At 36.5% G+C, this 26,527-nt stretch overlaps 1 protein-coding gene across 3 annotated transcripts; it reads right to left on the bottom strand.

Moving 5' to 3' along the window:
• Positions 1-80: 80 nt before the first annotated feature.
• Positions 81-16,498, bottom strand: Sc5d (sterol-C5-desaturase). Of its 3 annotated transcripts, XM_027930690.3 has the most exons (7): positions 16,398-16,491; positions 16,168-16,244; positions 10,928-11,009; positions 9,638-9,855; positions 8,757-8,889; positions 6,202-6,302; positions 81-5,828 (listed from the first exon to the last, which is right to left on the bottom strand). In XM_027930690.3, exons 4-7 carry the CDS (start codon positions 9,845-9,847, stop codon positions 5,373-5,375), a joined length of 900 nt encoding a protein of 299 aa, XP_027786491.1. In that variant the 5' UTR covers positions 9,848-9,855; positions 10,928-11,009; positions 16,168-16,244; positions 16,398-16,491; the 3' UTR covers positions 81-5,372. The 3 variants fall into 3 exon arrangements, with proteins under 3 accessions (XP_027786491.1, XP_027786493.1, XP_027786492.1); XM_027930692.3 differs by lacking the exon at positions 16,168-16,244 and having other exon boundaries at positions 16,398-16,498; XM_027930691.3 differs by lacking the exons at positions 16,168-16,244; positions 16,398-16,491 and adding an exon at positions 13,635-13,889.
• Positions 16,499-26,527: the final 10,029 nt, after the last annotated feature.

Genomic DNA, 26,527 nt, shown 5'->3' with positions numbered 1-26,527 from the left:
ATTAAACATACATCTACCTTGTGACTCCAGAATTTTCATGCTTACCAGAAAGAAATGAAAAGACAGATTCACACAATGACTTGCACACAAATGCTTATAGCAGCTTTATTCATAACTCCAGATTGGAAATAACAAACATCCATCAACAGATAACCACACAATGGAATACTATTCAGTAATAAAAAGGCACAAACTACAGATATATACAACAGCATGATTCTCAAAATATGGTAAGCTAAAGAAACTAAATATAAGAGTACACACAGTTTTAATCAATTTAAATGAAAAAACAGGAAAAATTAACTTCCAGTGATAGTAAGCAGATCAGTGGCTACCTAGGGCTGGGGTGAGATTGATAGCAGAGAGAAATGAAGCCTTTTCTGATGAAGAAAGTCTTCTCTATCTTGGTTGAGGTTGACATTAGTGTATACATTTGTTCAAGCTAGTTGAATGGCACTGTTAAAATGAGTACACTTAATTGTATGTAAATTACACCGCCATTAAGTTGACCAAAAAGAAGAACTATCTTGACGAATATCAGACAGAAATCAGTATAGTAGCTGTCTTAATATTTGAATGTGCACGGTTTCTAGTTTTTTGTTTGGTAGCACACGTCAGGAGGCCAAGTTTTCATCTAAACATATGGCTGAATAAAACTATCACCTTAAAATGGAGGAAAATGTAACAAACGATGTTAAAAGTAAGAAAGAGCTTGTGGTACAAAGACTTTGAAGTCAAGTGACTAACTTCTGATACCGTTATGCTATTTTGTGACTAAGTATGGTTGAGTAATGAAAAGATGTCAAGGTACTTAGAAAAATATGTCAAGTCCCCAAGTCTATCTTTAGGGGATTGAATCAAAATATTAAATCTCTTACCAAATGTTTAAGAAATATAACTAATGTGTAAATGGTAGTGAATGTTTAGAATTTGAAGGTTAAATTATGAATTAGTCATGAAATGAGAATGCCATTTTTTTAAAAATTGTTTTTAATGAACTTACAATTTAGTAAGATCTTCAAGTTGATCAAGATTTAAGGGAAAAAAATGTATGTATATTTTTGGTTGCACTGGGAATCAAACTCAGGGCCTCATGTACGCTAGGTAAGCACTCTACCACTGAACTACACCCCAGCCCCAGAAAAAACTAAATTTTGCATGTATTTTTCTTTCCATACTGCCTTTACTGTAAAGCTGACATGTGATTTACATGCTTCCTTCCTTTCTTAAGAAATGTCTTCTTATTTTCAGGGAAGCTGCATTGCTTCTATTTTATCTTCACATCTTCTACACTAGCATTATGGTTTGAAGTAATGTGTTTTTAAAGTGAAATTACCTAGCATCAATAATCTAGATATTTTACCTCTTACAATGTCAATTTACAGTAAATACTGTATCAATTTTAACTTTACTTGTATGCTTTTCTGAGGCTCTTCTTTACTTCACTTCAATGTCTTTCACCCTCCAATGTGCATCTATCTAGGCATTTTCCCCTGCAATTTCTACTGAGAGCCTATCTGAGTTATAACAATAATCTGTATTTAGAAGGAAAAGCAATAAGCACAATTTACACATATAGTAACCTGAGTGCCTCTAACTTAATCTCATTAGGTAGGCAGTGTTTTCATCCATCTCAGATGGAGAAATCAAGGTCATGCAGTCCAGAAGTGGGAGGGCCAGGACTTACGCTTTCCCATTTGAATCCAAAATTCTTAGCAATAGTAACTCTGAGATGAAGTTCAATCATCCTCCTAGGTCTGCGCTTTCTTAATATGATCAAACAGAATCTCGAAGGATTCTTTTGTATCCAGAGCATCGTGCTTACAGCTGAGTATGCAGATTCATTTGACCTCCGAATCAGTACTTGTATTACTGATTCATATGTGGTCAGAATCTGGGGTACTGGTGGGTTTTGTCTGCTTCCAGGAGAAGGCTATTACTTCCAGGGAAAACAAAGGAGCCTTCCTTTGATGTAGGGATCGTCATTGACCCTGCTTGCTTTACATTGCCCCTTTTGGCTCCCCCAGGGTACTTAACACTTGTCAGCTAATGAATAAATGAGAAACATTTTGTTGAGTAAAAAAGGAACTTCAGAACAGATTAAATATTTGCATGGAGTGCAGTGCTTAGCACATTTATGTGCCTCAAAGGGAACAACATTTTCACTTTTCATCAATAGATACAGCAAAGTATTCCTTGACTCTTGGGCATTTTGTGAGAATGGTTTAATGCAAAGATAACTCAGATACAGTCTCTACTTTCAAGTAATGTGTGGCCCAAAATAAGGTGCATGTGATAATAAAAGGTGAGAGGAAACAGAAAGTGCTGAAATAAGACTGCTAGTCAAGTGTTTTGGGTTTGAAGGTAGGAAGACAAGAAAAGAAAGTTCTTTCCCCTTGCCTTAATCATTTCTGGCTGCTTTAACAAAATAACTTTAGACTAGGTCATTTATAATTAGAAATTTATTTCACAGTTCTGGAGGCTGAGAAGTCCAAGATTAAGGTGCTGGGGTCGGCATCTGGCCGGGATGTGGTGTTGCTATGATGGTGCTTTGTTGCTGCATCCTCCAGCAGGGGACAAATATCGTGTCCTCACATCATTTGAGCAAAAGGGATGAAGAGTTCCCTCACACCTCTTTTAAAAGGTCAGTAATCCCACTCATGAAGGCAAGACCTTATCTCCTAAAGGCCCTACCTCTTAATATCATCATATTGGTGAGTAAGTATGAATTTTAGGGGACATGTTCAGATCCGTAGCACTCCTCAAGCTGGTTCATGTCTATGGATACCTTTTTTTATGCTCTTTCTGGCAATCTCATGATTTCAAATTTTCTACCTGGGTTAACCCCAAATCTCTCTCCTGAGTTTCTCCCAGACATCTTCTAAAACTAACCTACCTGTATGAATCAAAAGCTGAACTCACAATTCTCTCCCAACTCTGTCTCTTCTAGAAGATGGGAGGAAAAAGAAACATGAGAGGAGGGATAACAAGTAGGAGATTCACAGCATTTGACCTTACAGAGACAGGGAGGAAGATGAAGACTCAGAAAGTCTCCAGGCTTTTAAAATGTATTCTCACATCTCCAACCACTTTCCAGTTTCTCCCATAAAAGAAGAAAATGTAATCTTATTCTTTTCCCTTTCTGTCCTATAACTAGAAAAGGTTTCAAAGTCAAGGAAAAAAAGGCTTTCACTTGCTATTCTTATAGAGAAGAATTTAGATACAACATTCTCTCAATTCCTCTAATAGAGAATAGGAGAATGTGGCATAGTGCATAAAAGTTAGAACTCCTCTTGCCATAAATCATAAATGATGTCCTTTCTTATCTACTAAGCAACACAGGAATAAAAAGCTAGAGGAAATTTTAACACTCATATTGGAGGTATGGAATTAAAGATGTTAAGACAGCCAGTGCACGGAGATACTTCTGAGTTCATTTGCCATTTTGACAACTTTATTTCCTCACAACGAGGGTTATAAACCACATGGATATGGCAAACCGGCTAAGTGTTCAAAAAACTGGCTTTCCCTTCCTCCCAGAAAATAGCTGCACATATTTCCACACGTCCCTTTCAGTGAGATAACCACAGGACAGTTGTGTTCAAAGAATGTGGGCAGAAAGGATACACACCACTTGTAAGCCTGACCCAGAGAAATTGCCCATGAGCAAACATTTCCTTTCCCCCTCCCATGTGTCCCTTCAATAAAGAGGGCTCTACAGACTGAGAAAAAGCAAGCCACCAAGGAAGCTGCCCGCTGACCAGAAACATCCCATGGGACTTAACATGAGCAAGGAATAAACTCTGGAAAAGCTACTTTAGCTGGGTCTTAGTTTCCTTATGTCAAATACTCATGACCATGCCTGGTAAAGAAGAAAACTCAATTCATATTATCTGTCACTATTATTAGGAAACAAATGACTTCTTAATTTCCTTCTTTTTCTTGGGCAAGGTTCAGCACTGTGATGGGGTTGGGAATTAGTGAGAAGCACTCAGGTGATTATCTGTTATAAAATGCTAATTGGTACAGTGAAGTAACACAGCATTTTACCAATGTAACAATAAAAAACATTTTCTTCTGGATCCCAGGCATTAAATTTTATGACCGGTCTCTTACTAAAACACTCAAATCTAATAAAGATGTGAAATATCTCTCATTGACACTGAACATCTAGAATGTTGGAAAATAGCTTTAACAATCCACATCAACTCTGTGGTTTCAAATTGACACAAATTTTGCATAGAACATATTTTGTGCTATTACAATATTTAACTGATACAGTTTAATAACAGGATGATCAACTTTTATTGATTGATAAACAGTAGAATGCCTTTACAAAACATGTTTTTCCAATATATTTATGTTACAATACACACATTTTTTTATGAAAGTATTTGTTAAGCCTTTTTGCAGAGGCAATGGGGAAAAGTAGAGAAATAGGAGAATCAGATTTCAAAACAAATCTTCAGAAGAAGACCTAAATATTTGGCAATTACTTCCTTTTATAAACAATGATGGATTTGTAACTTTGAAACATATCAAAAGTGCAGTGCATAAATTTTATTTTAAAAAATCAGTAGTGCCAAATATATTACTTTGGCATCAAATTTCTCTAACTATATTCAGATTCCATTTTTTATACTTATTAAATAATGTTTTTAAATGAGAAGCATCAACATCTCTAGCTAAATAATCCCATATCTGGATTAAATCATGGTAGAATTGATTTTTTAAAAAATTTCCATTTATTTATTCATCAGTAAAATGGACTATTTGACAGTGTCCCAGAAAATGAGGCTCCTATGTATAGGAAGATAATCATTTTATTATACCTGCCATTAAATTATTGACATAGCTATCTAATATATCAAATTTTCTTTTTCACACTGACATTTCCACTTGCACAAAGTCCTATGAATATTCATTATCATACCAACACTGAAGACTTAACCATTCCTGGAACAAGGAACCATCTTTATATTAGTATTTTTTGGTTATGGTGCTTAGTCTTGGTATTATTAAGCACAATGAATTTTTCTTAATGAATACAGGTGGATTAAGGCAAAAGGATATAGCCTATTCCCCTTAGTAGTATATTTTCTATCTTATTTAGAATTGTTCTTTAGGCTAATCAAACTACAGATCTGCTGGCTGGAAAGACAAAAATTGACCCCTGGGCCAGCAGCTGGCATTTTAAGCATGAGACTCTAATCTTGATGGTCACACCATCTTTCCTTGACCTACTTTGTCACCATTCCTTAGCCGAATACACAATGCTGATTTTCAAATGATACCAATTGCTTGCTGTGTATCTTGGCTGTGTGTAGATTATTTTTCCTTATTAAAAATATTTAAGAATAATTGGGCAATAATTACTTAGTCTTTGTAAATTCTCCATTGCATAATTTTTCATTTTTACAACCATTTTCTGTAGGGCTGTTGCATTTTTCTTCTGCCATCTTTTTCACATAACTAAGTGGTCCTTTCCCCTCAAAGGAGGAAGGGTTTTTGAATGAACCTCCAATTCTATCCCAAAGTGTGAAGTACTGTCCATAGTTATAGTCAAAGAACATGTGGTGGTCTGTATGATGTGCTGAGCCATTAATAAATGGCTTTAAAATCTGGGGGACACGAAAATCACCATCATGAATGGAAATGGTCCAGATATTAACCAAGATGTACAAACCTAAGTAAACCACTTTGTGTAACGGAAAGATAAAAGGGTATATATGGTAAGGTAGACTCTGAAGGAAGCCATCCACTGGGTGAAAAGCATGACTTGCAAATGGAGTGGGGATCTTCCAAATGTGATGAGGTTTATGGATACGCTAAGGAAGAAAAGGACACCAATCAGCACCAAGAACTTCAACCCTGCCACAGTCAACTCAGCTTCTCACACTCACATTATAGAAATGATCTCACTAAAAAATCCCTTTGAAATTAGCAAAATACTTTATAAAAAGGCCTGCTTCTTTCTTTACCCCAAAACTAAAATTTTAAGACAGCCCTCATAAAGAAGGCTGTCTTAAAGTGAAACTCATAAAAAAAAAATTAACAAAGTGTATCGGGTACTGGTTATGAGTATGGCTACTGAGGTATTAATACAGTGAGAGGAAATTCTTGGAAACAGAGAACAGAATTCATGATCATACATGCTGAAATGTGTAGTATTTTTTCTCTTTCCCCTTCCAATGACTCTACCTTGTATACAAGTCTATGATGAAGGCCTCTGTGAATCCAGTAGATCAGCATATCAGTGAAAAAGAGGAAGGAGATGACACTGACAATAAGGTGAAACCAACCTAGGAGAGATGGCAGGCACAGGAGAATCAAGATGCGCTCCTAGGACTAGAGTTCACTTTGTACCTGCTCACGTTGAGTGCAAAATGGGATCCTAGACTCAAATATTACAAACTCTTTCAGCTAACTTCATATGTTATCATCTCCCTTCACTCCCTGAAAGCTGGTCATTTCCTTATTTCCATCACATAAGAGCTTGAAATGTCTTACCTTTAATTGATATCTTTTTTTAAAGTTCTTTTTTTAAACTGATATACAACATAAAAATTGTACATATTAATTTCTTAATTAAACTATAAAGATATGTATCATGAAACAGAAAAGACATTCCTAAAGGCTGGTCACAGTGGCACCCATCTCTAATCCAAGCGGCTTGGGAGGCTGAGAATGGAGGATTACAAATTCAAGCAACTTAGTAAGACCCTGTCTTAAAATAAAAAATAAAAAGGACTGGGGATGTGGCTCAGTGGTTAAGTGCCCCTGGTTCAATCCCTAATACCCCCCACTCCCCCCAAAAAAGATATTCCTAAGACACTTTTATTTAAACCTGAGAATACTACTACTAATGCTACTTACCCATTTTCCTTCAGGTTAACCTATATAAAATACATCCTTATACAGTACTTCCCTGCTTAGAACTTTATTTTTACTAAATCCCTTAAATCTAGCATTTATTCCATAACCCGACCCTTTCTGATCTTTCCAACTTCGTCATTCCTCACCATTTGTGCACTTCTGCTGTAACCAGGCTGGTTTACTCCACTTCCTCCCAATGTCTTACCTCTATACCTTTATTCACAATGTCCACAAGTCTAGAATGCTCTCTATCCTTCTATTTTTGTTCACATTTGTATTTGTTTTTCAAGGCCCAGCCAATTCATCACCTTAGGGCATCATTTTTGTTGCCTCCTCTATATAACTATAATCGCTTACATTGACAGCAAGGCTCTGGTGCCAGCAAGCTTGAGTTCAAGTCTCAGGTCCATCTCCTCTTTATGAGTAACCTAGGCAAGTTACTGAAACTCTCTGTATCTAAATTACTCATCTATAAAAGGAGCTTAATAATAGTACCTATCTCAGAACTGTTGTAGAAAAAAATGGATTGATGCATGTGAAGAGCTGAGAACTGTCACTGGCACATATAAATGCTCAATAAATACTGTTATTCTTACTTTCTATATACTAGGTAACAGAAATTTATCTTTTTCTTTTATAATCACAGTGCTAGGGATTGAATCTAGGGCCTTGTACATACTAGGTAAGCACTTTACCACTGAACTACATCTCTAGTCCCAGAAAATGTATCTTTTTTTTTTTTTTTAAATTATTTTTCAGTTGTAGTTGGACCCAATACCTTTATTTTTATGTGGTGCTAAGGATCGAACCCAGGGTCTCACCTGTGCTAGGCAAGCGCTCTACCACTGAGCCATAACCCCAGCCCCCATCTAGTCCCAGAAATGTATCTTGATGAAATAATTTCAAAATTTCACAAAAGTTTAATCACATGAGACTGCTTGTAACAACAACTACAACAACAAAAAGTGACATTTAAAGGTCTAACAATTAGGGATCAACTAATAATGACGGACATCTATATAATTAAATATTATATTTATATACATTGATATGAAAATATGGCTATATTTATTAAGAGGAAAAATATCAGGGTGCAAACCAGTATGTGTTTTTACAATGTAAATAATGAAGCATACATGGGGCTGGGATTGTGGCTTAGCAGTAGAGCGCTCACCTAGCAACTGCGAGGCCCTGGGTTCAATCCTCAGCACCACATAAAAATAAATAAAAGTACTGTGTCCAACTACAACTAAAAAATTAAAATAATGCGCATACAGAGCCAGGCATGGTGGCCTGTAATCCCAGTAGCTTGGCAGGCTGAGACAGAAGGATCACTAGACTCAAAGCCAGCCTCAGCAATAGCGAGGTGCTAAACAAGTCAGTGAGCCCGTCTCTAAATAAAATACAAAATAGGGCTGGGGATGTGGCTCAGTGGTTGAGTGCCCCTGATTTCAATCCCTGGTACAAAAAAAAAAAAGAAGCATACAGAAAAGTGAGAGGATATATGTCAAAAGATTTTTAGTTTCTCAGTAGTAGCAGGATTCTTAAAAAAAATTCTTAAAAATCTGTATTTTTTGATTTTCAGTAACTTCCATGTACTACTTGAGTTACTTTTTTAGAAGTTTAAATTCAATAATGATAAGAGAAAACAGATGCAAGGGACTATCTCTGATCACTCCAGTCTTCCCCCAGGCACAATTTCATCTACAACAGACTTTTAAGTTGATAGATAAAATGAAAGAAATGCACATAAGTGTCAAGACGTGAATGCATGAAAACAAAAGTCAAAATAGAACAATCTAAAAGGAGGAAAAAAAGAGACAGTAATGGTTTTTTAAAGAAACCAACTTGTGTTCCTAACCCTCATCTTATTTACTTACCACTTGGAAACTCTCCTATGTTGTCATATAATTTGCTGTAACCTCTCAACTCTAGCAGGAACAATGCAACAGTGGGGATACTTATCCAGGGTAATGACTGGACAGTGAACTTAATCTCTCGATACACTTGATTCTGAAAATGAAATTCCCAATACTTAAAAGTCACAAAATCTACATTCAACAAACTGACACAAAATTGTTTTGGGTTGGATTTTTAAACACTATTTTATATTAAGCGGCTTACCTCTAAACTGTTTCTATAAAACTTTTAATACATAGTAATAGATGCGTAAGAAAAACATTCCTTTTATCCTAAGCAGACACAGTAAATATCTTAAATTCTGAAACCTTTTCCCCTTCCCACAAAATCTGTATTCAAATTTTATAGTTAGGGAATAATCATTTCTTTCATGATTGACCTCCATCCCCAACCCTTCCTATATATTAGAAAAAAAAATTAAGTGAAGTTATTGACAAATAACTGAAGTATAAAAATGATTATAAACAACTCTAAAATTATTTTGCCTCCCCTGACTAAAGAAAAACATGATAAAAACATATTTAAGTTTGTGAAAGCCCAATACTAAAATAATTACATAAATGAAGACATTTATTCATCAATATTAGCAAATCCTCATTTATGTATCAAGCAAGATAAGATACTAGGTTTATTGTTGAAAAATCAGATTCTCATGTTTGTTTAAATTAGGGAAGGAAGGGATTAACCCTCACAAAAAATATCTAACTTTTTTTGGAGGATGGTTTCAAAAACTTTATTTAAGGTTACATATACCCAGTTTAATCTGAAAAATCTTATCCATACACTATATTGTTATTTTTACTTTAACAGTAGCTAGAAAATAGGTAAGAAGGTCTCTTACCTTTAAAAACTGTGGATGCTTCATTAATGAATGATCATACACAAAATAATAGCTCAATGTGGCACAGAAGAAATAAAGGATATAAGCGCCAAGATTTGTCACAATTAGGAGACTAATAGTTTGTCGGAAGATGTCATCCTCTGGCCATGTGGCTGGATATACGTATGGTGTAAAAAAATAATAATCTGCGGCACTGAGAACAAGGTCCATCTTAGCCCCTAAAGGAAAATGTGCAAAATTACTTGGCATGTCCACATTTCAAAAAAACTATACAGGAAGTTCCCAATTTAAGGAAAACCATACATAATACAAGTCTGCTACTGTCGGCCTCCCTTAAAATGCCATCTTTAATGCTAGGAGGAAACTGAAATAGCAGCTCTAGTCCAACCTCTTTTCATATTCTACCCAGGGATACCAGCTAGAGAAACTGAGGCCCAGGAAGCTTTTTCTCTAAGGCGATCAAGCTGACAAATGGCAGCTCTAATTCTAGATCAGCTCTAATTTTACTTTCAGATTCTTTCCTACTACATACTACAGTAATGTAGCAAGTTAGAAAGATGGATACATAGGGTACTAGTACTCAAATGTGAGTCCTTTAGATACAATTTTCAGCTGCATCTCTCTGCTTCCAGGACTCAAATCTAAAGATTTTTATTTCAGTGCTGAGACCAAAAATAAATACCCTAAAAGGTTTCTATATTGCCACCACAACCATATAAATCAAAGACCACCTGTTCTTGTGACACAAGGAAAGAAACTCCCAATTACAGAACAGAGGGAGAAGTATTTTTGCTGTTAAGAACTAGATTACCATTTATTTCTCTCTCTTGTCAATAGTCTAGGTTAGGAATTGGCAAACAGTGGCCCAGGGGCCAAATCCGGTTCTGTTTTTTATTTAAACAATAACAAAATAAAGTTTTACTGGAATACAGGTATGTCTAGATATTTATATATCATCTATCATCCCTGACTACTTTTCTACTATAAGGAGGGTTGAGTAATTGCAACAGAGACAAGGCCAAAGATATTTACTCTATAGCCCTTTACAGAAAAAGTTTATCAACCCCTATTCTGGATTTTTATACTTGAGAAAAATTTTAGTCAATTCAGCAAATACTTAAGTGTACTCTCTACTCATGGTCCTAATATAATACCATAAAAGCAACATCATGGTCAACTCTTGTGATCTGACCATGGAACCTTTCATCTGGTACCCACTCACTCATTTTTCATTTTTTGGATATTTTCACATGCAATTAAAATCTAATGTAACAAAATAACAAAAAGTACCAGCAAGCGAAACAGTGCACTAAGACACAACAGGAACCTCAATCAGTTGGAGTCAGGAGTTGTCATCAAATGAGTGCTGAACCTAAAACAAAAACAAAACAACCTTTGTTTTTCAGAGCTTTTCAGACTTTGGAATTGTGATTAAGCCTGTATTGAGTAAAGCTCTACAAGCAGAAGAACTAAGCTGAGAAACATGCATTTGTGATCCTGGTACACTCTGCTTAAATTGCCTTCCATAGGGTTGTGCTACTCTGTAAATTCTTAAACAATGGAGAATGGTCCCTGCATCTCTTAAACTCACCATCAGAGGATATCTTCAAACTTTTGGATATTCATCAATTTAATAGGTAAGAATGACTACCTTAGTGTATATCTAATTTACCTTATTATGAGTGAGGCTAAGCATCATTTAACATATTTAGAGTAATTTACTTTATTTTAACTATAATCTGTATCCTGTACTCATTTTCTCACTGGGATTTTTATTCTCTTTGTAAAAATAAAATTTTAAAATTTTATTAGGGAGTTTAGCCTTTTGCTTATGATATAAATTGCAAACATTTCTTATTATTCTGTCAGGGAAAGAAAATTTTAATTAACAACAAATGCTAAACATTAACATATATCCATCACATGTGCCACTGTTAATTCAAAAAAAGCAATTAAATGCCAAGCACTATACTAGGTAATGAGCAGAGGATAATTAAAAAGGTACGGTCAAAATCATTCTTAAAAGTAAGGCCAGGCACAGTGGTACATTCCTGTAATCCCAGCAGCTTGGGAGGCTGAGGCAGGAGGATTGCAAGTTAAAAGCCAGCCTCAGCAAAAGTAAGGCGCTAATCAACTCAGCGAAACCCTGTCTCTAAATAAAATACAAAGTAGGGCTGGGGATGTGGTCAGTGGTCAAGTGCCCCTGTGTTCAACCCCCAGTACCCCCCCCAAAAAGTAAGGCAAATGCAGAAACAAATTACACCAATAAGACAAGTTCTACAATAAAGTATATATCTATATATATGTGTATACATATAAATTATATGAAAGCAGAAAACACAACAATCTCCCTTGGCTTATATAATAAAAGGCTTCACAGTGAATGTGACATTAAATTTGGGCTTGAAAGATATCACCAGAAAGAAAAGATTGGGGAAGCCATTCCAAATAAATTTAACAATTGAAATGGTAGTAAGGGGCATGCTACATTCATGGCTCATTGGATGTGGTGGGTAGGTGTCAAACAGTGTGATAAGGGTGAAGCGGAAGGAAAAAGACATTATGGGATAAACCTAATGTCTGGTTGGTGTTAAACTAGGAAGGGATCTGTTACCACGCTAAGAAATTTGAACTTTCTCTGACACATAATGCGGAGGCCATGGTACAGAATTCTGAGGTGTAATCAGACCCATATTTCATAACGATCATTCCATTAGGAAAATGAAGTATTGATGAGAAGCAGAGAAATTCATTTGGTTGTTCCTGTGCTAGATTATCTGAGAAGATGACAGTACAGACTCAGATATGGTCATACTCAGAGATTTTAGCATGCAAAAAAAAAAAATCCAGAGGCTGGGCATGGTAGCACACACTTGTAATTGCAGATATTCAGGAGTCGGAGGCAAGAAAACTACAAGTTTGAGGCCAGCCCGGGCAACTTAGCAAGACGCTGTCTCAAAGCAAGATTTAAAAAGAAAAGTGCTGGTGATGTAGCTCAGTGGTAGAACATTGCATAGCAAGTATGAGGCCCTAGATTCAACCTCCAGTATGGGGGAAGGGATCCATAGGAGATGGGTAACTCTGAGACACTGGTATGTGAAAGGGAAAAAATTCTAGGATATCTATAAAATTTTGACTTGCCAGGGTGGATAGTGGTGTCATTATAACACAAACAGTAAACACTGGAGAGCTAGTAGATTCATGTAGGTAGGAATAGGGTTTGAGCAAGGAATGATGGGCTCAGTTTGGGTCTTAAATCTAATTGCCTGGGCTTCTAAATATAAGTAACAGGCCATGTTAAGTATGAACTGAGGTTCAAAAGTGAGCTGAGTATTTGTTAAGCAGTTAAAGTCATATGGGGTGAAGTCCTTCTAAGGAGACAGTACAGCAGAGGAAGTACACTAAATATTAACTGATACCAGGGAACTTGAAGAGGATATTGGTACACCACTAAAGGATGGTAAGACTTGATGCACTCAACCACATATTATATACAGATGCTCCTCAGGGTGATATGCCAATAAATCTATTGTAAGCTGAAAATGCATTTCACCCACCTAACCTACTCAGCTTCCCAGATTAGTGACACAACACACTGGAGAGGGCTGGCTGCTTCTCCTCACAGTGGCATGACCAACTGAGATCTGCAGCTCACAGCCACTGCCCAGCATTGCAACAGTACATTCTGTGTATCATGAACCAGGGAAAAAATCAAAATTTGAAGTTCAAAGAAAATTTCTACTAAAGGTAAATCATTCTCACACCATTCCAAAGCCGAAAAGTCCTAAGTTGATCCATCATTAAGTTGGGAACTACCTGTAGTGCCAATATCACTAATTCAGTTCAGTACTTGAAACAGTTTGGTGCAGTCAAAAAGAACTCAAACCCTATCTTCTTCATTCAATCTTAAAATTAATAACATATCAATTCTTAAGTTTAAAAATCTTTCATTTTGCTTTTACCTGAAGAACATGCCAAAAGGTTAATATGTAATTACCTGTACATGATTATTCTGACAATAAACCAGTGCCTGGGAGGAGGAATTGTCCCTGTCCACTTGGAGGCAGTTCGGATACTGTGAAGTTAAACCTACTTTAAGTGATTTTAGAATTTTGGTTTCAATCAATTCTGTTATTGACTGTGGTAAATAGGCATCTGCAAATACTTTGCTGTAATTTCTGAAATTTAACACACAAAATCTTCTGATGGTGAGATGATCTCAAAACAGCAATTAAATTTTGAAGTCAAATTATATTCCAACACATATCTGTAAAATGAAGATAACATATCTATGTTATAGAATTGTTCTAAGGTTTAGTGATTATGTAGTCTTTTTTTTGGGGGGGGGTACTGGGAATTGAACTCAGGGGCACTCAACCACTGAGCCACATCCCCAGCCCTATTTTGTATTTTATTTAGAGACAGGTCTCACTGAGTTGCTTATCACCTTGCTGTTGCTAAATCTGGCTTTGAACTATCAATCCTCCTGCCTCAGCTTTTGGAGCTGGTGGGATTACAGGTATGCACCACTGCGCCCGGCTATTACGCAGTCTTTTTTTTTTTTTTTTAGTATTTTATTTTTTAGTTGTAGTTGGACACAATACCTTTATTTTATTTATTTTTATGTGGTGCTGAGAGGCAGGTAATTCTATAATCAATAAAAACTTAAAGAGAAGTTATAGTAATATAAACATAGATAACCTCCTAGGTGGTTTCGCCTAAAAACACGTGCTATGTGAGTGCTCTACCATTGAGCCACAACCACAGCCCTATTATGTAGTCTTCTGATACCACCTGACACTTGGTAAGTACTCAACAAATGGGAGTCATGACTGTTATGAGACAAAGCTGAGTCAAAATTAATTTAACATACATAGAAAAAGGTGCCATTTGACTTTTCTTTGAAAAATAATAATAGCTAATGTTAACATTTACTATATACTAAGTACTATAAATGTTACATGTATTATTCAACCTTTTAAGAAACCCCAAGAGTTAGGTACTAGTATTATTCTTATTTTACAGATGAAGAATTTGGGCAGAGAAAATTCAAGTACCCTGCCCAAGATCACAGAGTAAATAAATGCTGTAGCTAGGATTCAAACACATGCAGTCTGATTACAAAGTCCAAAGTCCATGGGGGCTGGGGTTGTGGCTCAGTGGTAGAGCACTTGCCTAGCACCTGTGAGGGACTGGGTTCAATACTCAGTACCATATAAAAATAAATAATTAAATAAAGATATTGTGTCCATCTTTAACTAAAAAACAAAAGTCTTATTAGCTCTTTCTTCACCAGGATACCAACTCTTTAATTCCTTATATTTTTAAAATCCTCAGTAACTACAAGCTCATATAATTTTAAAGGGTTATACCCTCTGAAGTCAGGGACTTCACTTAAGTACCACTCCTTGAAATACAAATTTTTGTTAAGTATTATTTTGCCTTTGCAGAAACAAACAAAACTCCTTTTCTTAAAACACAATTATCAATAAAACCCTATTAGGCCTAGAATAACTGAGTGTATTATTACCTTTTTGCTTAACTTTTAAAATATTGGTAAAATAGCTAACATGTATTGAGACCCAGATATTATTTTAAGTACTTTTTTTTTTTGGTATAACCTCATCTAATTTTCACAATTCTATGGGGCAGGTAATTCTATAATCTCCACTTTATAGACAGGAAATTGAGGTCAGGAATACTTAAATACCTTGTTCAGTAATAAGTAGCAGCTATGATGCACATTCCATAGCCTAGTCTCTTAAGATGTTATAGATGTAGATGGGGGGTTCTGGGTACTACTCCACGCTAATTATATAACTTAACAGAAAAATACTCTATAAATGATGGGGCCATGTATTTATTACTTATTAGGTTTTATCACTAGAAACTTAAAGAGAAGTTATAGTAATATAAACATAGGTAACCTCCTAGGTGGTTTCGCCTAAAAACACCAGACTGCTACAAACTTTCCAGTTTGGTAACTTTCTCTGCAGAGGCAATGTTTTCCTCACCCATTCCACCTCCAAATTTACTCTGCAGTAAACAAAGGGATGCCAGTATACAAGACTTTTTACCATGCTAAAGTAACAGATTATGGAGTTCCCTTTCCTGTTCCCTTTTAATCTTCTCCACTTGGAGATGTTGTCCCTGATCTGTTCCCTTCCAATAACTGATAGATAACGACCAGTTTTTCAGCCGAATTTTTTTTGACCCTTAAAAAGAAAATCCTTCCAAGAACGAAGGGAAATTCATCGCAAAGTAAAGCCTTAGAGTTCAGTGTCCAGACGTCCCTGGACAAGAGATCCACAATAAGCAACATAAAACACTGCACATTCTTCAAAGGTCGACCTTTGTTTTCTTCACGTCAAACCTCCTCCTTTACCCTAAGATACCCTCTCCTCGGGGCACTCTGCCCTAGGTGTCAATCTGGCCGCCACCCTTCTGGACACCGGGCCCAGCGTGCTTCTGCTGGGCCCCGCTCTCACCCCAGCATCACCCTCACACCTCAGGTAAGGATGCCCAGCTACCTGCCAGTCTGTGCTACCGTCAGCTTCACCGCTGGGATCTCAGCAGCTGCCCAGTGCCTTCCATTTAGGGTCAACGCCTGCTTCGGGTCAAAGAAAAAGAAAGGTAGAGGCACACGTTCACTCTCCCCGACCCGGGCCTGGCTCGCAGGTTCTCGGCACCGCTCTTCTTCCTCCCGCCCCCGGCCCGCTCAGGTGTATGCCGCCTCCTTCCGCCGCGCACTTGTGACTACCTGGAGAGTCCACACTGCTCCAGCCGCCGCCGCTTCCAGGATGCCGCGGCGGGCCAGCGTCGGTAAGCGGACTCTGACGGGAGGAGCGGAACCGAGCCCACGCGCCAGGCAGCAGAAGCGGCCAGCCAATCAGGGGCCGGCGCCATAAGCTGATATGACGGCGGATCGCGCGACTTGGCAGCGCGCAGCTTTCAGCGGTCACGTGGGCGCCGCGCGCCCGGCCACGCCCCCTCTCCTTCGGGTTGGTCCGGAGGGCGGTAACCGGAGTCCGTCCGGGGGGTCCGTCTGGGGGTCGGAGGGTGGAGTTTCGGGTTTTGCGTGTGTTTGCTTTCTTGCTCTCCAACTGGCACTGAGTCGTGCCAAGCAGGTTTTCTGTGTTTATGAAAACATTCCGAAAAATCAGGTTCTGCTTTGAGGGGATATGGGTGACATTTCTTTTGAAGTGAACATCAGAGGCATTTTCCCAGAAGCCGGAACGAGGCTCAAACATCATTCAGTTGCTAATATTTTTCACCCTGGAGCGTGCCCTTTTATACAGCGTGGAATAGCTTGGAATCTGGCCGAACCGGTATACAGAGATGTTTAAATGCTGACAAGATGAGGATTAAAATAGAAGCTTTTCCATAGGTACAGATTGTTCAAAATTACAACAACTGTAGATCGAATTGGCTTTTATTGACGATTCATTAATCCGGGCAGCATAAGATTCTGTAAAATAGTAAGAACTCCCACCAGCTGAAGAGAAAAGATTGGCTAGATATGTAGAAGAGAGCAGAATTAAGGAACAAAAAGACTGGTTTCAAAATTGCTTTCCGAACAGGGTTGACACAGAGGACTTGTCCTGTTGTCTCAGGCAAATAGGGTCCCTTCTGATTGGTTGCTGATTTTGTTTTGTGGAGGTCTAGCCCATTTCAAAGGTCAGTTTGAATATGTGGCGCTTAGCACTAGTGACTCCATTGTGGTTTAGTCTGGTTTGCTGGAATCTGGTGCAGAATCTTAGTCCCCCAAAATAACCTTCCATAAATTTCATTGAACAAAGTAAAGCAAATCTTTAAATCTATAAAACATATAGACTCCCAGAGATGTGGTTTGATGTGTGAGGTATGTCGTTTTAATTTTTGTGGCTGTTAGCTTTTCCAAACGTGAATTGCAATGATTATGTTTACACATTCATCTCCCTGGGAGTTGCAACTTTAGTGGCTCTCAAAGAAGTCTTCCAACTAGGCATTTCAGCATCATCTGGAAATTTGTTGGAAATGTAAATTCTCTGGGGTCACTCCAGCTCTAGATCAGAAATTCTGAGAAGACTCCTGTAAAATGTGTTTTTAACAAACTCTGAGTTATTCTGATGTTTGACGAACGTTTGAAAGCCACTGCTTTAGCAAACTTGACCAATCAGAACTGCTTAGTCAGTTTTGCTCCCTCCAAAGTGATAAATTGGAAATCCTGTATTGTAGGAGATAACCAAATGATACCGGTCTTGAAAACCAGGATGGGGTCCTCATTCTCTGGATGTTGAAGAGTAAACACTTGAGGCAAGAGTAGAGAGAATTTTATTTAAGGGATAGAACAGAGAGACTCCTCCAGAGAGGAGGAAACCCAGAGCTGGTACCCAGGGGAGTTGGGTTGTCTTGCTCCTTTATAGATTTTGGGTTTCCTTTCTTTTCATGCCTGCCTGACCAAAAGGCAGGAAAAGAACTATTCAAGGTGTGATTGCTTGTGTTGGAAAGTGTGATTCTTCCTCTCCCCTAGAGGTGTTAGCACCCAGTTGATGGTGAAGTGCTGTCTACCAATTTCTAATCTTTAATAATCAGCTACCTGTCCTTTGCCCTATCTCATAAATATGGGGAAGATAATTTCCACTTGCCTCCTACTTTTAAATCACATTTTTCTCCTTTATTTCTTTTCTTATTTCATATCACAAATTTTGAAATTAAGATTTTTACATTTATTTCTAGGGAAAAAAAACATGGTTTAAAGAACATTTACCTAGTATAGAACATCTACATTGGTGCCTGCTTTAGGATAAAGCCTGGTTAGGTTTGTCTTGAGTATCAAAGATTAGTAAGAAATATTTATTGTTGCTGGTGGTGGCACATGCCTGTAATTGCAGCTTAGGTTTGTCCATTAGGATTTTTCCCCCCTCTGTTAAATGTTATGGAAGACATTGTTTTGGGTTTGAGCTCCTGCTACAAATCAAAATGGCATTCATGATAAGTGCCGAATAATCAAACAGAAACTTTAAAGAAGCAGGTAAAGACAAACCAGTTTTTCCAAAAAAAGAGATTCACAGTAACCGTCAGAAAGAACTCCGTCAACCTGTTAGTAAAATTAGGTAATAATTCCTTCTACTTTAATCCTTCTAAAAGAAAAACCTGATTTTAACCAATCTGCTTTCTTCTATTGTTGTTTCCTTGTTCTCACTCATAAAAATCAGCTGTTCTGTCATGCCCAGGGAACATTCCTTCTGCTTATAGAATAAAATGCTGCCTGATTCTAGAATTGCATATAAAAACCCATTTGAAGTTTAAATATAACTTGTAAATTTGACTTCTGACATTCCCTGTACTTTAATTAATTTCACATTTGAAAATAATGTTTCTTTTGAACAACATTGAGTCTAGATTCCTGCATGGAAATAATTGCCTGTAGCAATGTTGGCTGCTCCTTTCAGATAGAGCTTGGGCCCTCCAGTTTAGTGTAACCACCAGAGCCCTCACTGTCCTCCCATCTAAATTATGTTACTTTCCTGGTTACCCTAGGCATTTGTGTGTTTTCCAACCCAGCATCTTGATATTGGGTGGGGCAGGAGCACCTTACATATGAAATAAATAACAGATACAAAGAATAAATGATAGAAAAGAAGGATTTTAAAGGGAAAAAAAGGTCCCAATTTGCCTTTGGAAAGATTTTTTTTTTTTCTGGTAGTCAAACATAGAACATTAGACTAAATAAAATTAAAATGTCATAGGTGATGTTTAAATAACTAAGGTAATATACATAAAAATAATTTTTAAATTGCACTGGGAAAGAGAACTATTACCAAAATGACAAAAACACGCTCCCACCCTTAATGAGCCATGGTTTGTGGGAGAAATGGACATGTACCAATAACTGTTGCTTATTACAAGGTCTGGAAATAATAACTGGTGGTATAAACTAAGAACACAAACAAATGGCTATTAATTCTGATGGGAGAAATCAAGGAAGGAACATAGTTTTGTCTTATAAAACTACTGGAATGAACACTTAAAATTTGCCTTGAGTATCAAAGATAATTAAGAAATATTTATTGTTGCTGGTGGTGGCACATGCCTGTAATTGCAGCTACTTGGGAGGCTGAGGCAGGACCCAGTTTGAGACCAGATTGAGCAATTTAGAGAGACCCTGTCTAAAATGAAATTTTTAAAAAGGCTGTGGATGTCCTTCAGTGATGAATGAAATCTCAAAAATGAGATGCTATAATCAAACTTCAAATATAAACACTTTGCAAAAGAAGAAATACAAATGGCCAACTAATATCTGAAAAAAATATGTTCAGCACAATTAATAATTAGAGACATGCAAATCAAAACTACACGGAGATTTCATATCATATCAGAAAGGCAGTAATTAAGAATACAAACAATAATAAAAGCTGGAGAAGATGTGGAAAAATGAACACTTTTACACTATTGGGATTGTAAATTAGGACAACCAATGCGGAAATGACTATGGAGGTTCCTCAAAGACTAAGCATGACGCCCCCAGCTATACCACTCCTTAGTGTTTATCCTAAAGAACTAAAGTCAGTATATTATAGTGATACCTGCATACCCATGTTTATAGCAGCAGAGTTCACAATATCCAAACTATGGAACCAGTCTAGGTGTCCATCAACAGATGAATGGATAAATAAAATGTGGTATATATACACAATGGCATTTTTAAAATATTTATTTAATTGTAGTTGGACACTATACCTTTATTTTATTTATTTATATGGTGCTGAGTATCTAACCCAGAGCCTCACACATGTTAGGCATGTGCTCTACCGCTGAGCCACAACCCCAGTACCACAATGGCATTTTATTCAGCCATAAAGTAAAACGAGATTAATGTCATTTGCAGGAAAGTGTATGGAACATGAGAACATTATGTTAAGAAAAAAAATATCTAACTCAGAAGGTCAAAAGTCATGTGTTTCTCTCATAAGTGGAAGTTAGAGAGGAAAAAGGAAAAGAAAGGTAAGGTGAGGAGTCTCATGAAAATCAAAGTAGAATCGAGGAAAAAGACCAGGAGGTGAGAGGAGGGGAAGGAGTGGGGAAGTGCTGGGGAGAGATATTGGCCAAGATATATTGTTATGTTGTTTGCATGTGTGGATATGTAACAACAAATCTCACCATTATGTACAAATATAAGGCACCCCCCCAAAAAAAAGTGTGGGGGGGAAGAAAACAAATTAAATATAATGTCCCTATTTGTTGCAAGTGGTCTTTTATTCTTGGGGACTTCAGGCTTCCCAAGTTTTCAAAATGTGCAATCTTCTCCTGGCAACTGAAAATAGTAATAAATTAACCCCATGAAAACAAGTCTTTTTTTTTTTTTTTAATCAGTTTTGAATGTGTTAATGGTGCATCCTAGGATGCAGCATTCCTACATGCTTTTCCAGGTACAGTAGTCAAATAATTTATTTATTCATTATTTGCAAAGTTCTGTACCAGGCAGTAAGTATCAAGGAATTCAGGGATAAGCCACAATGCCTGCCTACCTTTCTGGCTCAAATCTATATGTGGGAGGCTGGGGGTGTGGCTCAGTGGTAGAGCCCTTGCCTAGCATGTGTGAGGCACTGGGTTCAATTCCTGGCACCGCATAAAAATAAATAAATAAAATAAAGGTATTGTGTTTATCTACAACTGAAAAAAATATTTAAAAAATTTTTTTTAAAAAAATCTATACATGGGAAGAGGTCATTTAATTATTAATAAACAGAAAACGGAGGATAAATTGCCAGGCATTGTTCTTTGCACAGGAGATATTTTGGTAATCAAAAGTAAGTGCTTCCTGTCATGAAGCTTAAATATTAGTGAGGAGGTAAAAAAGCAAATAATAAGTAAATAGACATATAATACAATGTCAGATAGTGATGAAGAAAATCAAAGAAGCATAAAGAAATCAAAAATTGATGGGGGCTGTTTAGACATGGTCAAAGTTAACTTCTCTGAGAGGGCCACATTTTTCTTGAATGGAGTTAGAGGGTGTTATTCATAAACCAAGACTTAAGAGTCTGAATGTTTTTAAGTGAAATGTTGCCATCAGTAATTTATCAACCCATGTTCACTCACAGCCTTGTGCTATGTTAAGAATCCAACACTAAACTGCTTAGAGACCTTTTTCTTTAAGAAGACAACACTTGTGAAGTTAGGAAATGCACATCTTTTTCATACTGTGACTTGGATCTGGAATGTACGCCATAGATCAGCATGTTATGGTTTGGTCTCCAGCCTGTGGCAGTGTTGGGAGGTGGAAACTTTAGGGGGCTGGGCCTACTAGAAGGAAGTCATTGGGGGTATGCTCTTGAAGGGGATATTGTAGTCTCTTCTTGTCTCCCTATTGGCTTCCCAGCCACTGTCATGCACTGTGGCCATGATTTACTGTGTTGCTACAGGCCCAAAGCAAAAGGGCCAAACAACCATGGACTAAAACCTCTGAAATTGTGATCCAAAACAAACCTTTACTTTTTAAAAGTGGAATAGCTCAGAAAACAGTAGTAGAAAGCTGACATAATTTCTAACTAAATTTTAGATCTGTCAAGCAGAAAAGCCTCCTTGGTGAAAAATTGCCACCAAATTCCTCAATAACTTATCAATTCTTTCATTATGTAACATTGTACTGTACTAAGAACACTAAGCACTGACTCATTTAGAATATGAATGCTTTTGATAAATATACCACCTCATCCCCATAAAATACCAAAAGTTTATAACCTTTACTTGTTTTGTTTTAGTTAAAGCTTCATCCCAGGGTTCATCAATTGACTTCCAGACCACTCACATATAATCGAATCAAGCCTTTATTGAAGCACACCGGTGGCAACTGACCAGAATATAAAGCTGTTCCCCTGATCAGCTCCAAATAATTGCAAGGGCACTCCTTATAAGCCTGAAAACCAAAAAAGGGACGTTTGGATGTGTTAGAATGGGTCAAGGTCTTGCCGACCATGTAACTTCCCTTGGAAGCATCAGGCACATCTCTCCTTTTCAATGACCCTCCTCTTTTGCAGCATGCACACTCATTGGCTTTCTCTCATTAATCTCCCTTATTGGGAGGTTATATGGCCAGAGTTGTAAAGCTCTTCTTCTTTTCCTGGGTTCAGGCTGACTCAGAGGGAAAGACCCCCTTTATTTTAACCTAAATGTTTAAGCCTTGGCCTTAAACATCTAAAAGTCAGTTTTACCATTCTTAAACTAAGAATACTGGGCTTTAACTTTAATGTTTATAACTTAACAGTTAATTGATTTTTTTTTACATAACACAATATATTTTATTTTATTTATTAATTTATGTAATGCTGAGGATTGAACCCAGTGCCTCACACATGCAAGGCAAGCACTGTACTGCTTTAGCCCCTTTACAGTTAATTTAATCCCTTTTAATTATTATCTGTCTACAGATGATGGCTTAATATCTCAAATTAATTTAGGTTGTGCGTTCATGAAGTATTACCTCTGTAAAACATTAACAGTCATCAGTTATTATTAGTTGCGGAGCAGGCTGAAAGAACGTTAGCTTCGCTTGTTTGCCTCAAGTCTGAACACTCAACCCCACTCTAGGCTGAACATACAACCCCACTCAAGGCTGGACACTTTCACTTGACTTCCACCCATCTGGTGCAACTAAACCCACATCTGACCCCTGCCCGATCTGCCTGAAGGCAGAAGATGACACCCTTAGCAACTACTGTATGATCCAATCACTGTACGCTAACAAGGCAGCTTGCACACCCAGACCCCCCATTAGATTTTGGCTATAAAAACTCTCTCCTGCTGGGCCCCTCTCTCTTGCTCTCTCTTTCTTCTCTCTCTTTCCCTCTCCCCCTCTTTCTCTTTTCCTCTCTTTTGTGCTTTACTCTCTCCCTGTCTCTCTTGTGCCCCCCCCGCTTTTCCTGTTAATCAGACACTGCCACAATAAAGATCTCTTGGTCACCCCAAGTGTCATGGTCACTTTCCTTTCAGTTATAATGAAAATACAAAGTGAAATTAACAATGGTAAAAACATATTTAGCTTGTATGTAATTTTGAAACTTGGCTGAGTTATAAATTATATTTCCTATTTGAGATCACAGTAATCTTTATAATAAAATCAATCTTTTAAATATGACTTTAAATCAACTGAAGTCTGGCCTACTTTGAAGTCATTCTGACATGCTGTGAGGTAGGAGGCAGAGCCTTATCTCAGGTAAGGCAGGGCTCTTTACAAATCTTAGGTAAAGTGTTCTAGTTCAGAAGCTGATCTTTATCTCTCTTTTTAGATATCATTTTATAAAGTTTACATATATTGTTTTCTGAGTTTATATGAATGTTAACTAACACAATATGACATACATACAAAATACCATGAATCAAGGAAAGGCTGAGAGTTCTTAACTTTCTTTTTGTGTGGAAAAGTGGCAAAAATGTTTTATAATATTAACCTTTAAATAGATCAGGCTCTCATTACTTTTTAAAATACCTTTAAATTTTTATATCCTAATGTAAAAGGTAACATAAGTTTTGGTTACAAAACATCAAATAATATAAGTAAATTCCCAATAAAATCTATTATCCTTATAAGTTTAAAATTACCATTACAGACAACTTTAGTTTGGAGAACACCAGCTTGATAAAAATGTTTCTTTAAATCTTTTACCTTAAGGACTTGTATACCTGAAGATATGAACACATTTAATCTGTAAGGAAGAGTAATGTACCACACTTTTATTGATGTTTTTATATTATCCAAGGTTAGCTTTTAAAGAAAAATCTAGACTCTGTAATGTAGGACAATACTTTAAAATAAGAGTTGCTATTTAACCACAGATGTACAAACCTTAATTTTTCCAAGATTAGTTATTCTAGGGAATAACACTTAACAGAAACCATGTAATTAATATTTTTAGAAGTTTTTGTCATTTTAACATATAAATATATTAGTACATTAATATTTGTCCTTAGACAACAACCTTGAATAGTTTTAACTATTTGTGTTACATGTATAACCAACTTAGTTACATATAAACCTTTTAATATTTATCTTTTATTTATAGACCTTTATATTAGTTAATTAGACCTTTTTGTTGTTTACTTAGATGTACTATAATTACACTTTACCACATAAAGACTTTTTTCCTGGAAACATTTTTTATTAAATATATTTTTATATTTAGAAACTTTTAATAATTTTTAATCTGTTGATCCTTCTTTCTGATTATACCTTGAAATAAACCTTATACATTTCTGAATTTAGATAAATTACTCCATTTTAATAAGATGAAATATTTTGTTATTTACAGTACTTTAATTGAAATGCAGTTGAAACCTCTTGACTCCTTGTAGGTAGAATTATACCTGTTAGGACTTTTAATTCATAGTAACCTTGTTTATTTATTTATTTATTTTTAAATCTTCATTTTATTTGTTTATTTTTATGTGGTGCTGAGGATTGAACCCAGGACCTCGAACGTGCTAGGCGGGTGCTCTACCACCGAGCCACAACCCCAGCCCCAATAATCTTGTTTTTATGATAACGTAAAATAATTTCAAATTTCTTTTTAGTTTACCAATTTATGAAAACACCAACAGTGTTTAATTATTTTACCTTATGGAATTTAAGGAGTTAAGAGTACTTGATATTATATTTAACAGTTAGCATTTAACTTTATAAACCAATCAGATGTCTCTAACAAACACATCCAGATTAATTTCATATATGTTAGATCTAATTTATGTATTTTTTAAAGACAAGTTATCAGACAAGTGCATTGAATAGCATTAGTAATTTTTTTCCTGTTGAAGAAAAATCCTGGAGACAATGGATATTAGACACTTTATAGACATTAACATGTTAACTGTTTCACCACCTAGAAACAAAACTGTGCATTAGTAACTTTAAAGACATTTTTACTTTTATTTATTTTCCCAATTTAAATTGAACCTTTTAAATCATGTTAACCAAAGGCATTTGGATCCACTTTTTTAAAATTTTAATTTTAATCTAGGAGCCCATATGTCAATTTTTTGGTACCAAATATGTATAGACATGGCAATACTTGTAGACGGACAGTACACACGTGCACCCACATAAAGCAAACAAACAAAAGCCTTGTAGGTTGTTTTTTAAAAACCTGTTAGATTGAGAGTTAACCCGTGTAAATTGGCCTTAGAATAAAGCAGAGTGTAATCAGAAAAACATATTAACCTAGGCATATTGGATCAAAATTATGAATTTAACAAATATAGAATTTTAAAAATCTTTCTGACCTTTTTCCTGAGGTGGCTTGTTCATCAGAGCTGAAAAAGAGTTGAGAGAACATAGACAAATGAAGGGGCCTTATTTCTCCCTGAAGGAACTTCCCAAAGAAGTAGCTCCATTGGTCTCCTTGGGAGAGTCCTCCAGGTTGGGGTCCCATTCTAAACTGGTTTTTCTGGTTTCTTGGATTGCGGCCACCAAATTTTAGCCTGACATTGAAAAACTTTGGACCATTTTTAATAATTGGTAGTTATTCATGCTTACAAATACTGTAAAACAAAAGCCAAATTTCCTAGACAAAATTATGCTTTTTATTATTACAATTCAGGAATAATAAGTTTATAAAACTCTTTAGTTTTAATCTGTCCTCTATAGGAACTGACATGATTTAACCTGTTGCCCACCCTGTTGGCCCAGTTCCTAAGTGAAGGCAATCTCTAGAATGTCTTTTTTTTTTTACCTTTAGCTTTTACTTTTGACAATTTTTTTTTTTTTTAGTCCTGTTGGCAGCCCTTTACATTTTAATGCAAGCTGTAGTGAGCACAGTTAAAAACCTTTTAACTATTTTTAACATTAGAAACAAACTGAGGTAGAAATTAACACAGAACACAAAGGGGACCAAAAAACAAACAACAACAAAAAAC

Source organism: Marmota flaviventris, chromosome 9 (assembly GCF_047511675.1).
Source record: "Marmota flaviventris isolate mMarFla1 chromosome 9, mMarFla1.hap1, whole genome shotgun sequence".
NCBI classification, from domain to species: domain Eukaryota; kingdom Metazoa; phylum Chordata; class Mammalia; order Rodentia; family Sciuridae; genus Marmota; species Marmota flaviventris.
This window is presented reverse-complemented; position numbering and strand designations above follow the sequence as displayed.

Excerpts from the sequence above, each read along its gene's own strand:
- Sc5d (XM_027930692.3), bottom strand. The coding sequence starts at position 9,847 with ATGGACCTTGTTCTCAGTGCCGCAGATTATTATTTTTTTACACCATAC. Across the intron at positions 8,890-9,637 it reads AGCATCCACAGTTTTTAAAG|AATCAAGTGTATCGAGAGAT; the intron begins GTAAGAGACCTT and ends TTTCATTTTCAG. Across the intron at positions 5,829-6,201 it reads ATCATAGACTTGTATACAAG|CGTATCCATAAACCTCATCA; the intron begins GTAGAGTCATTG and ends TTTCTTCCTTAG.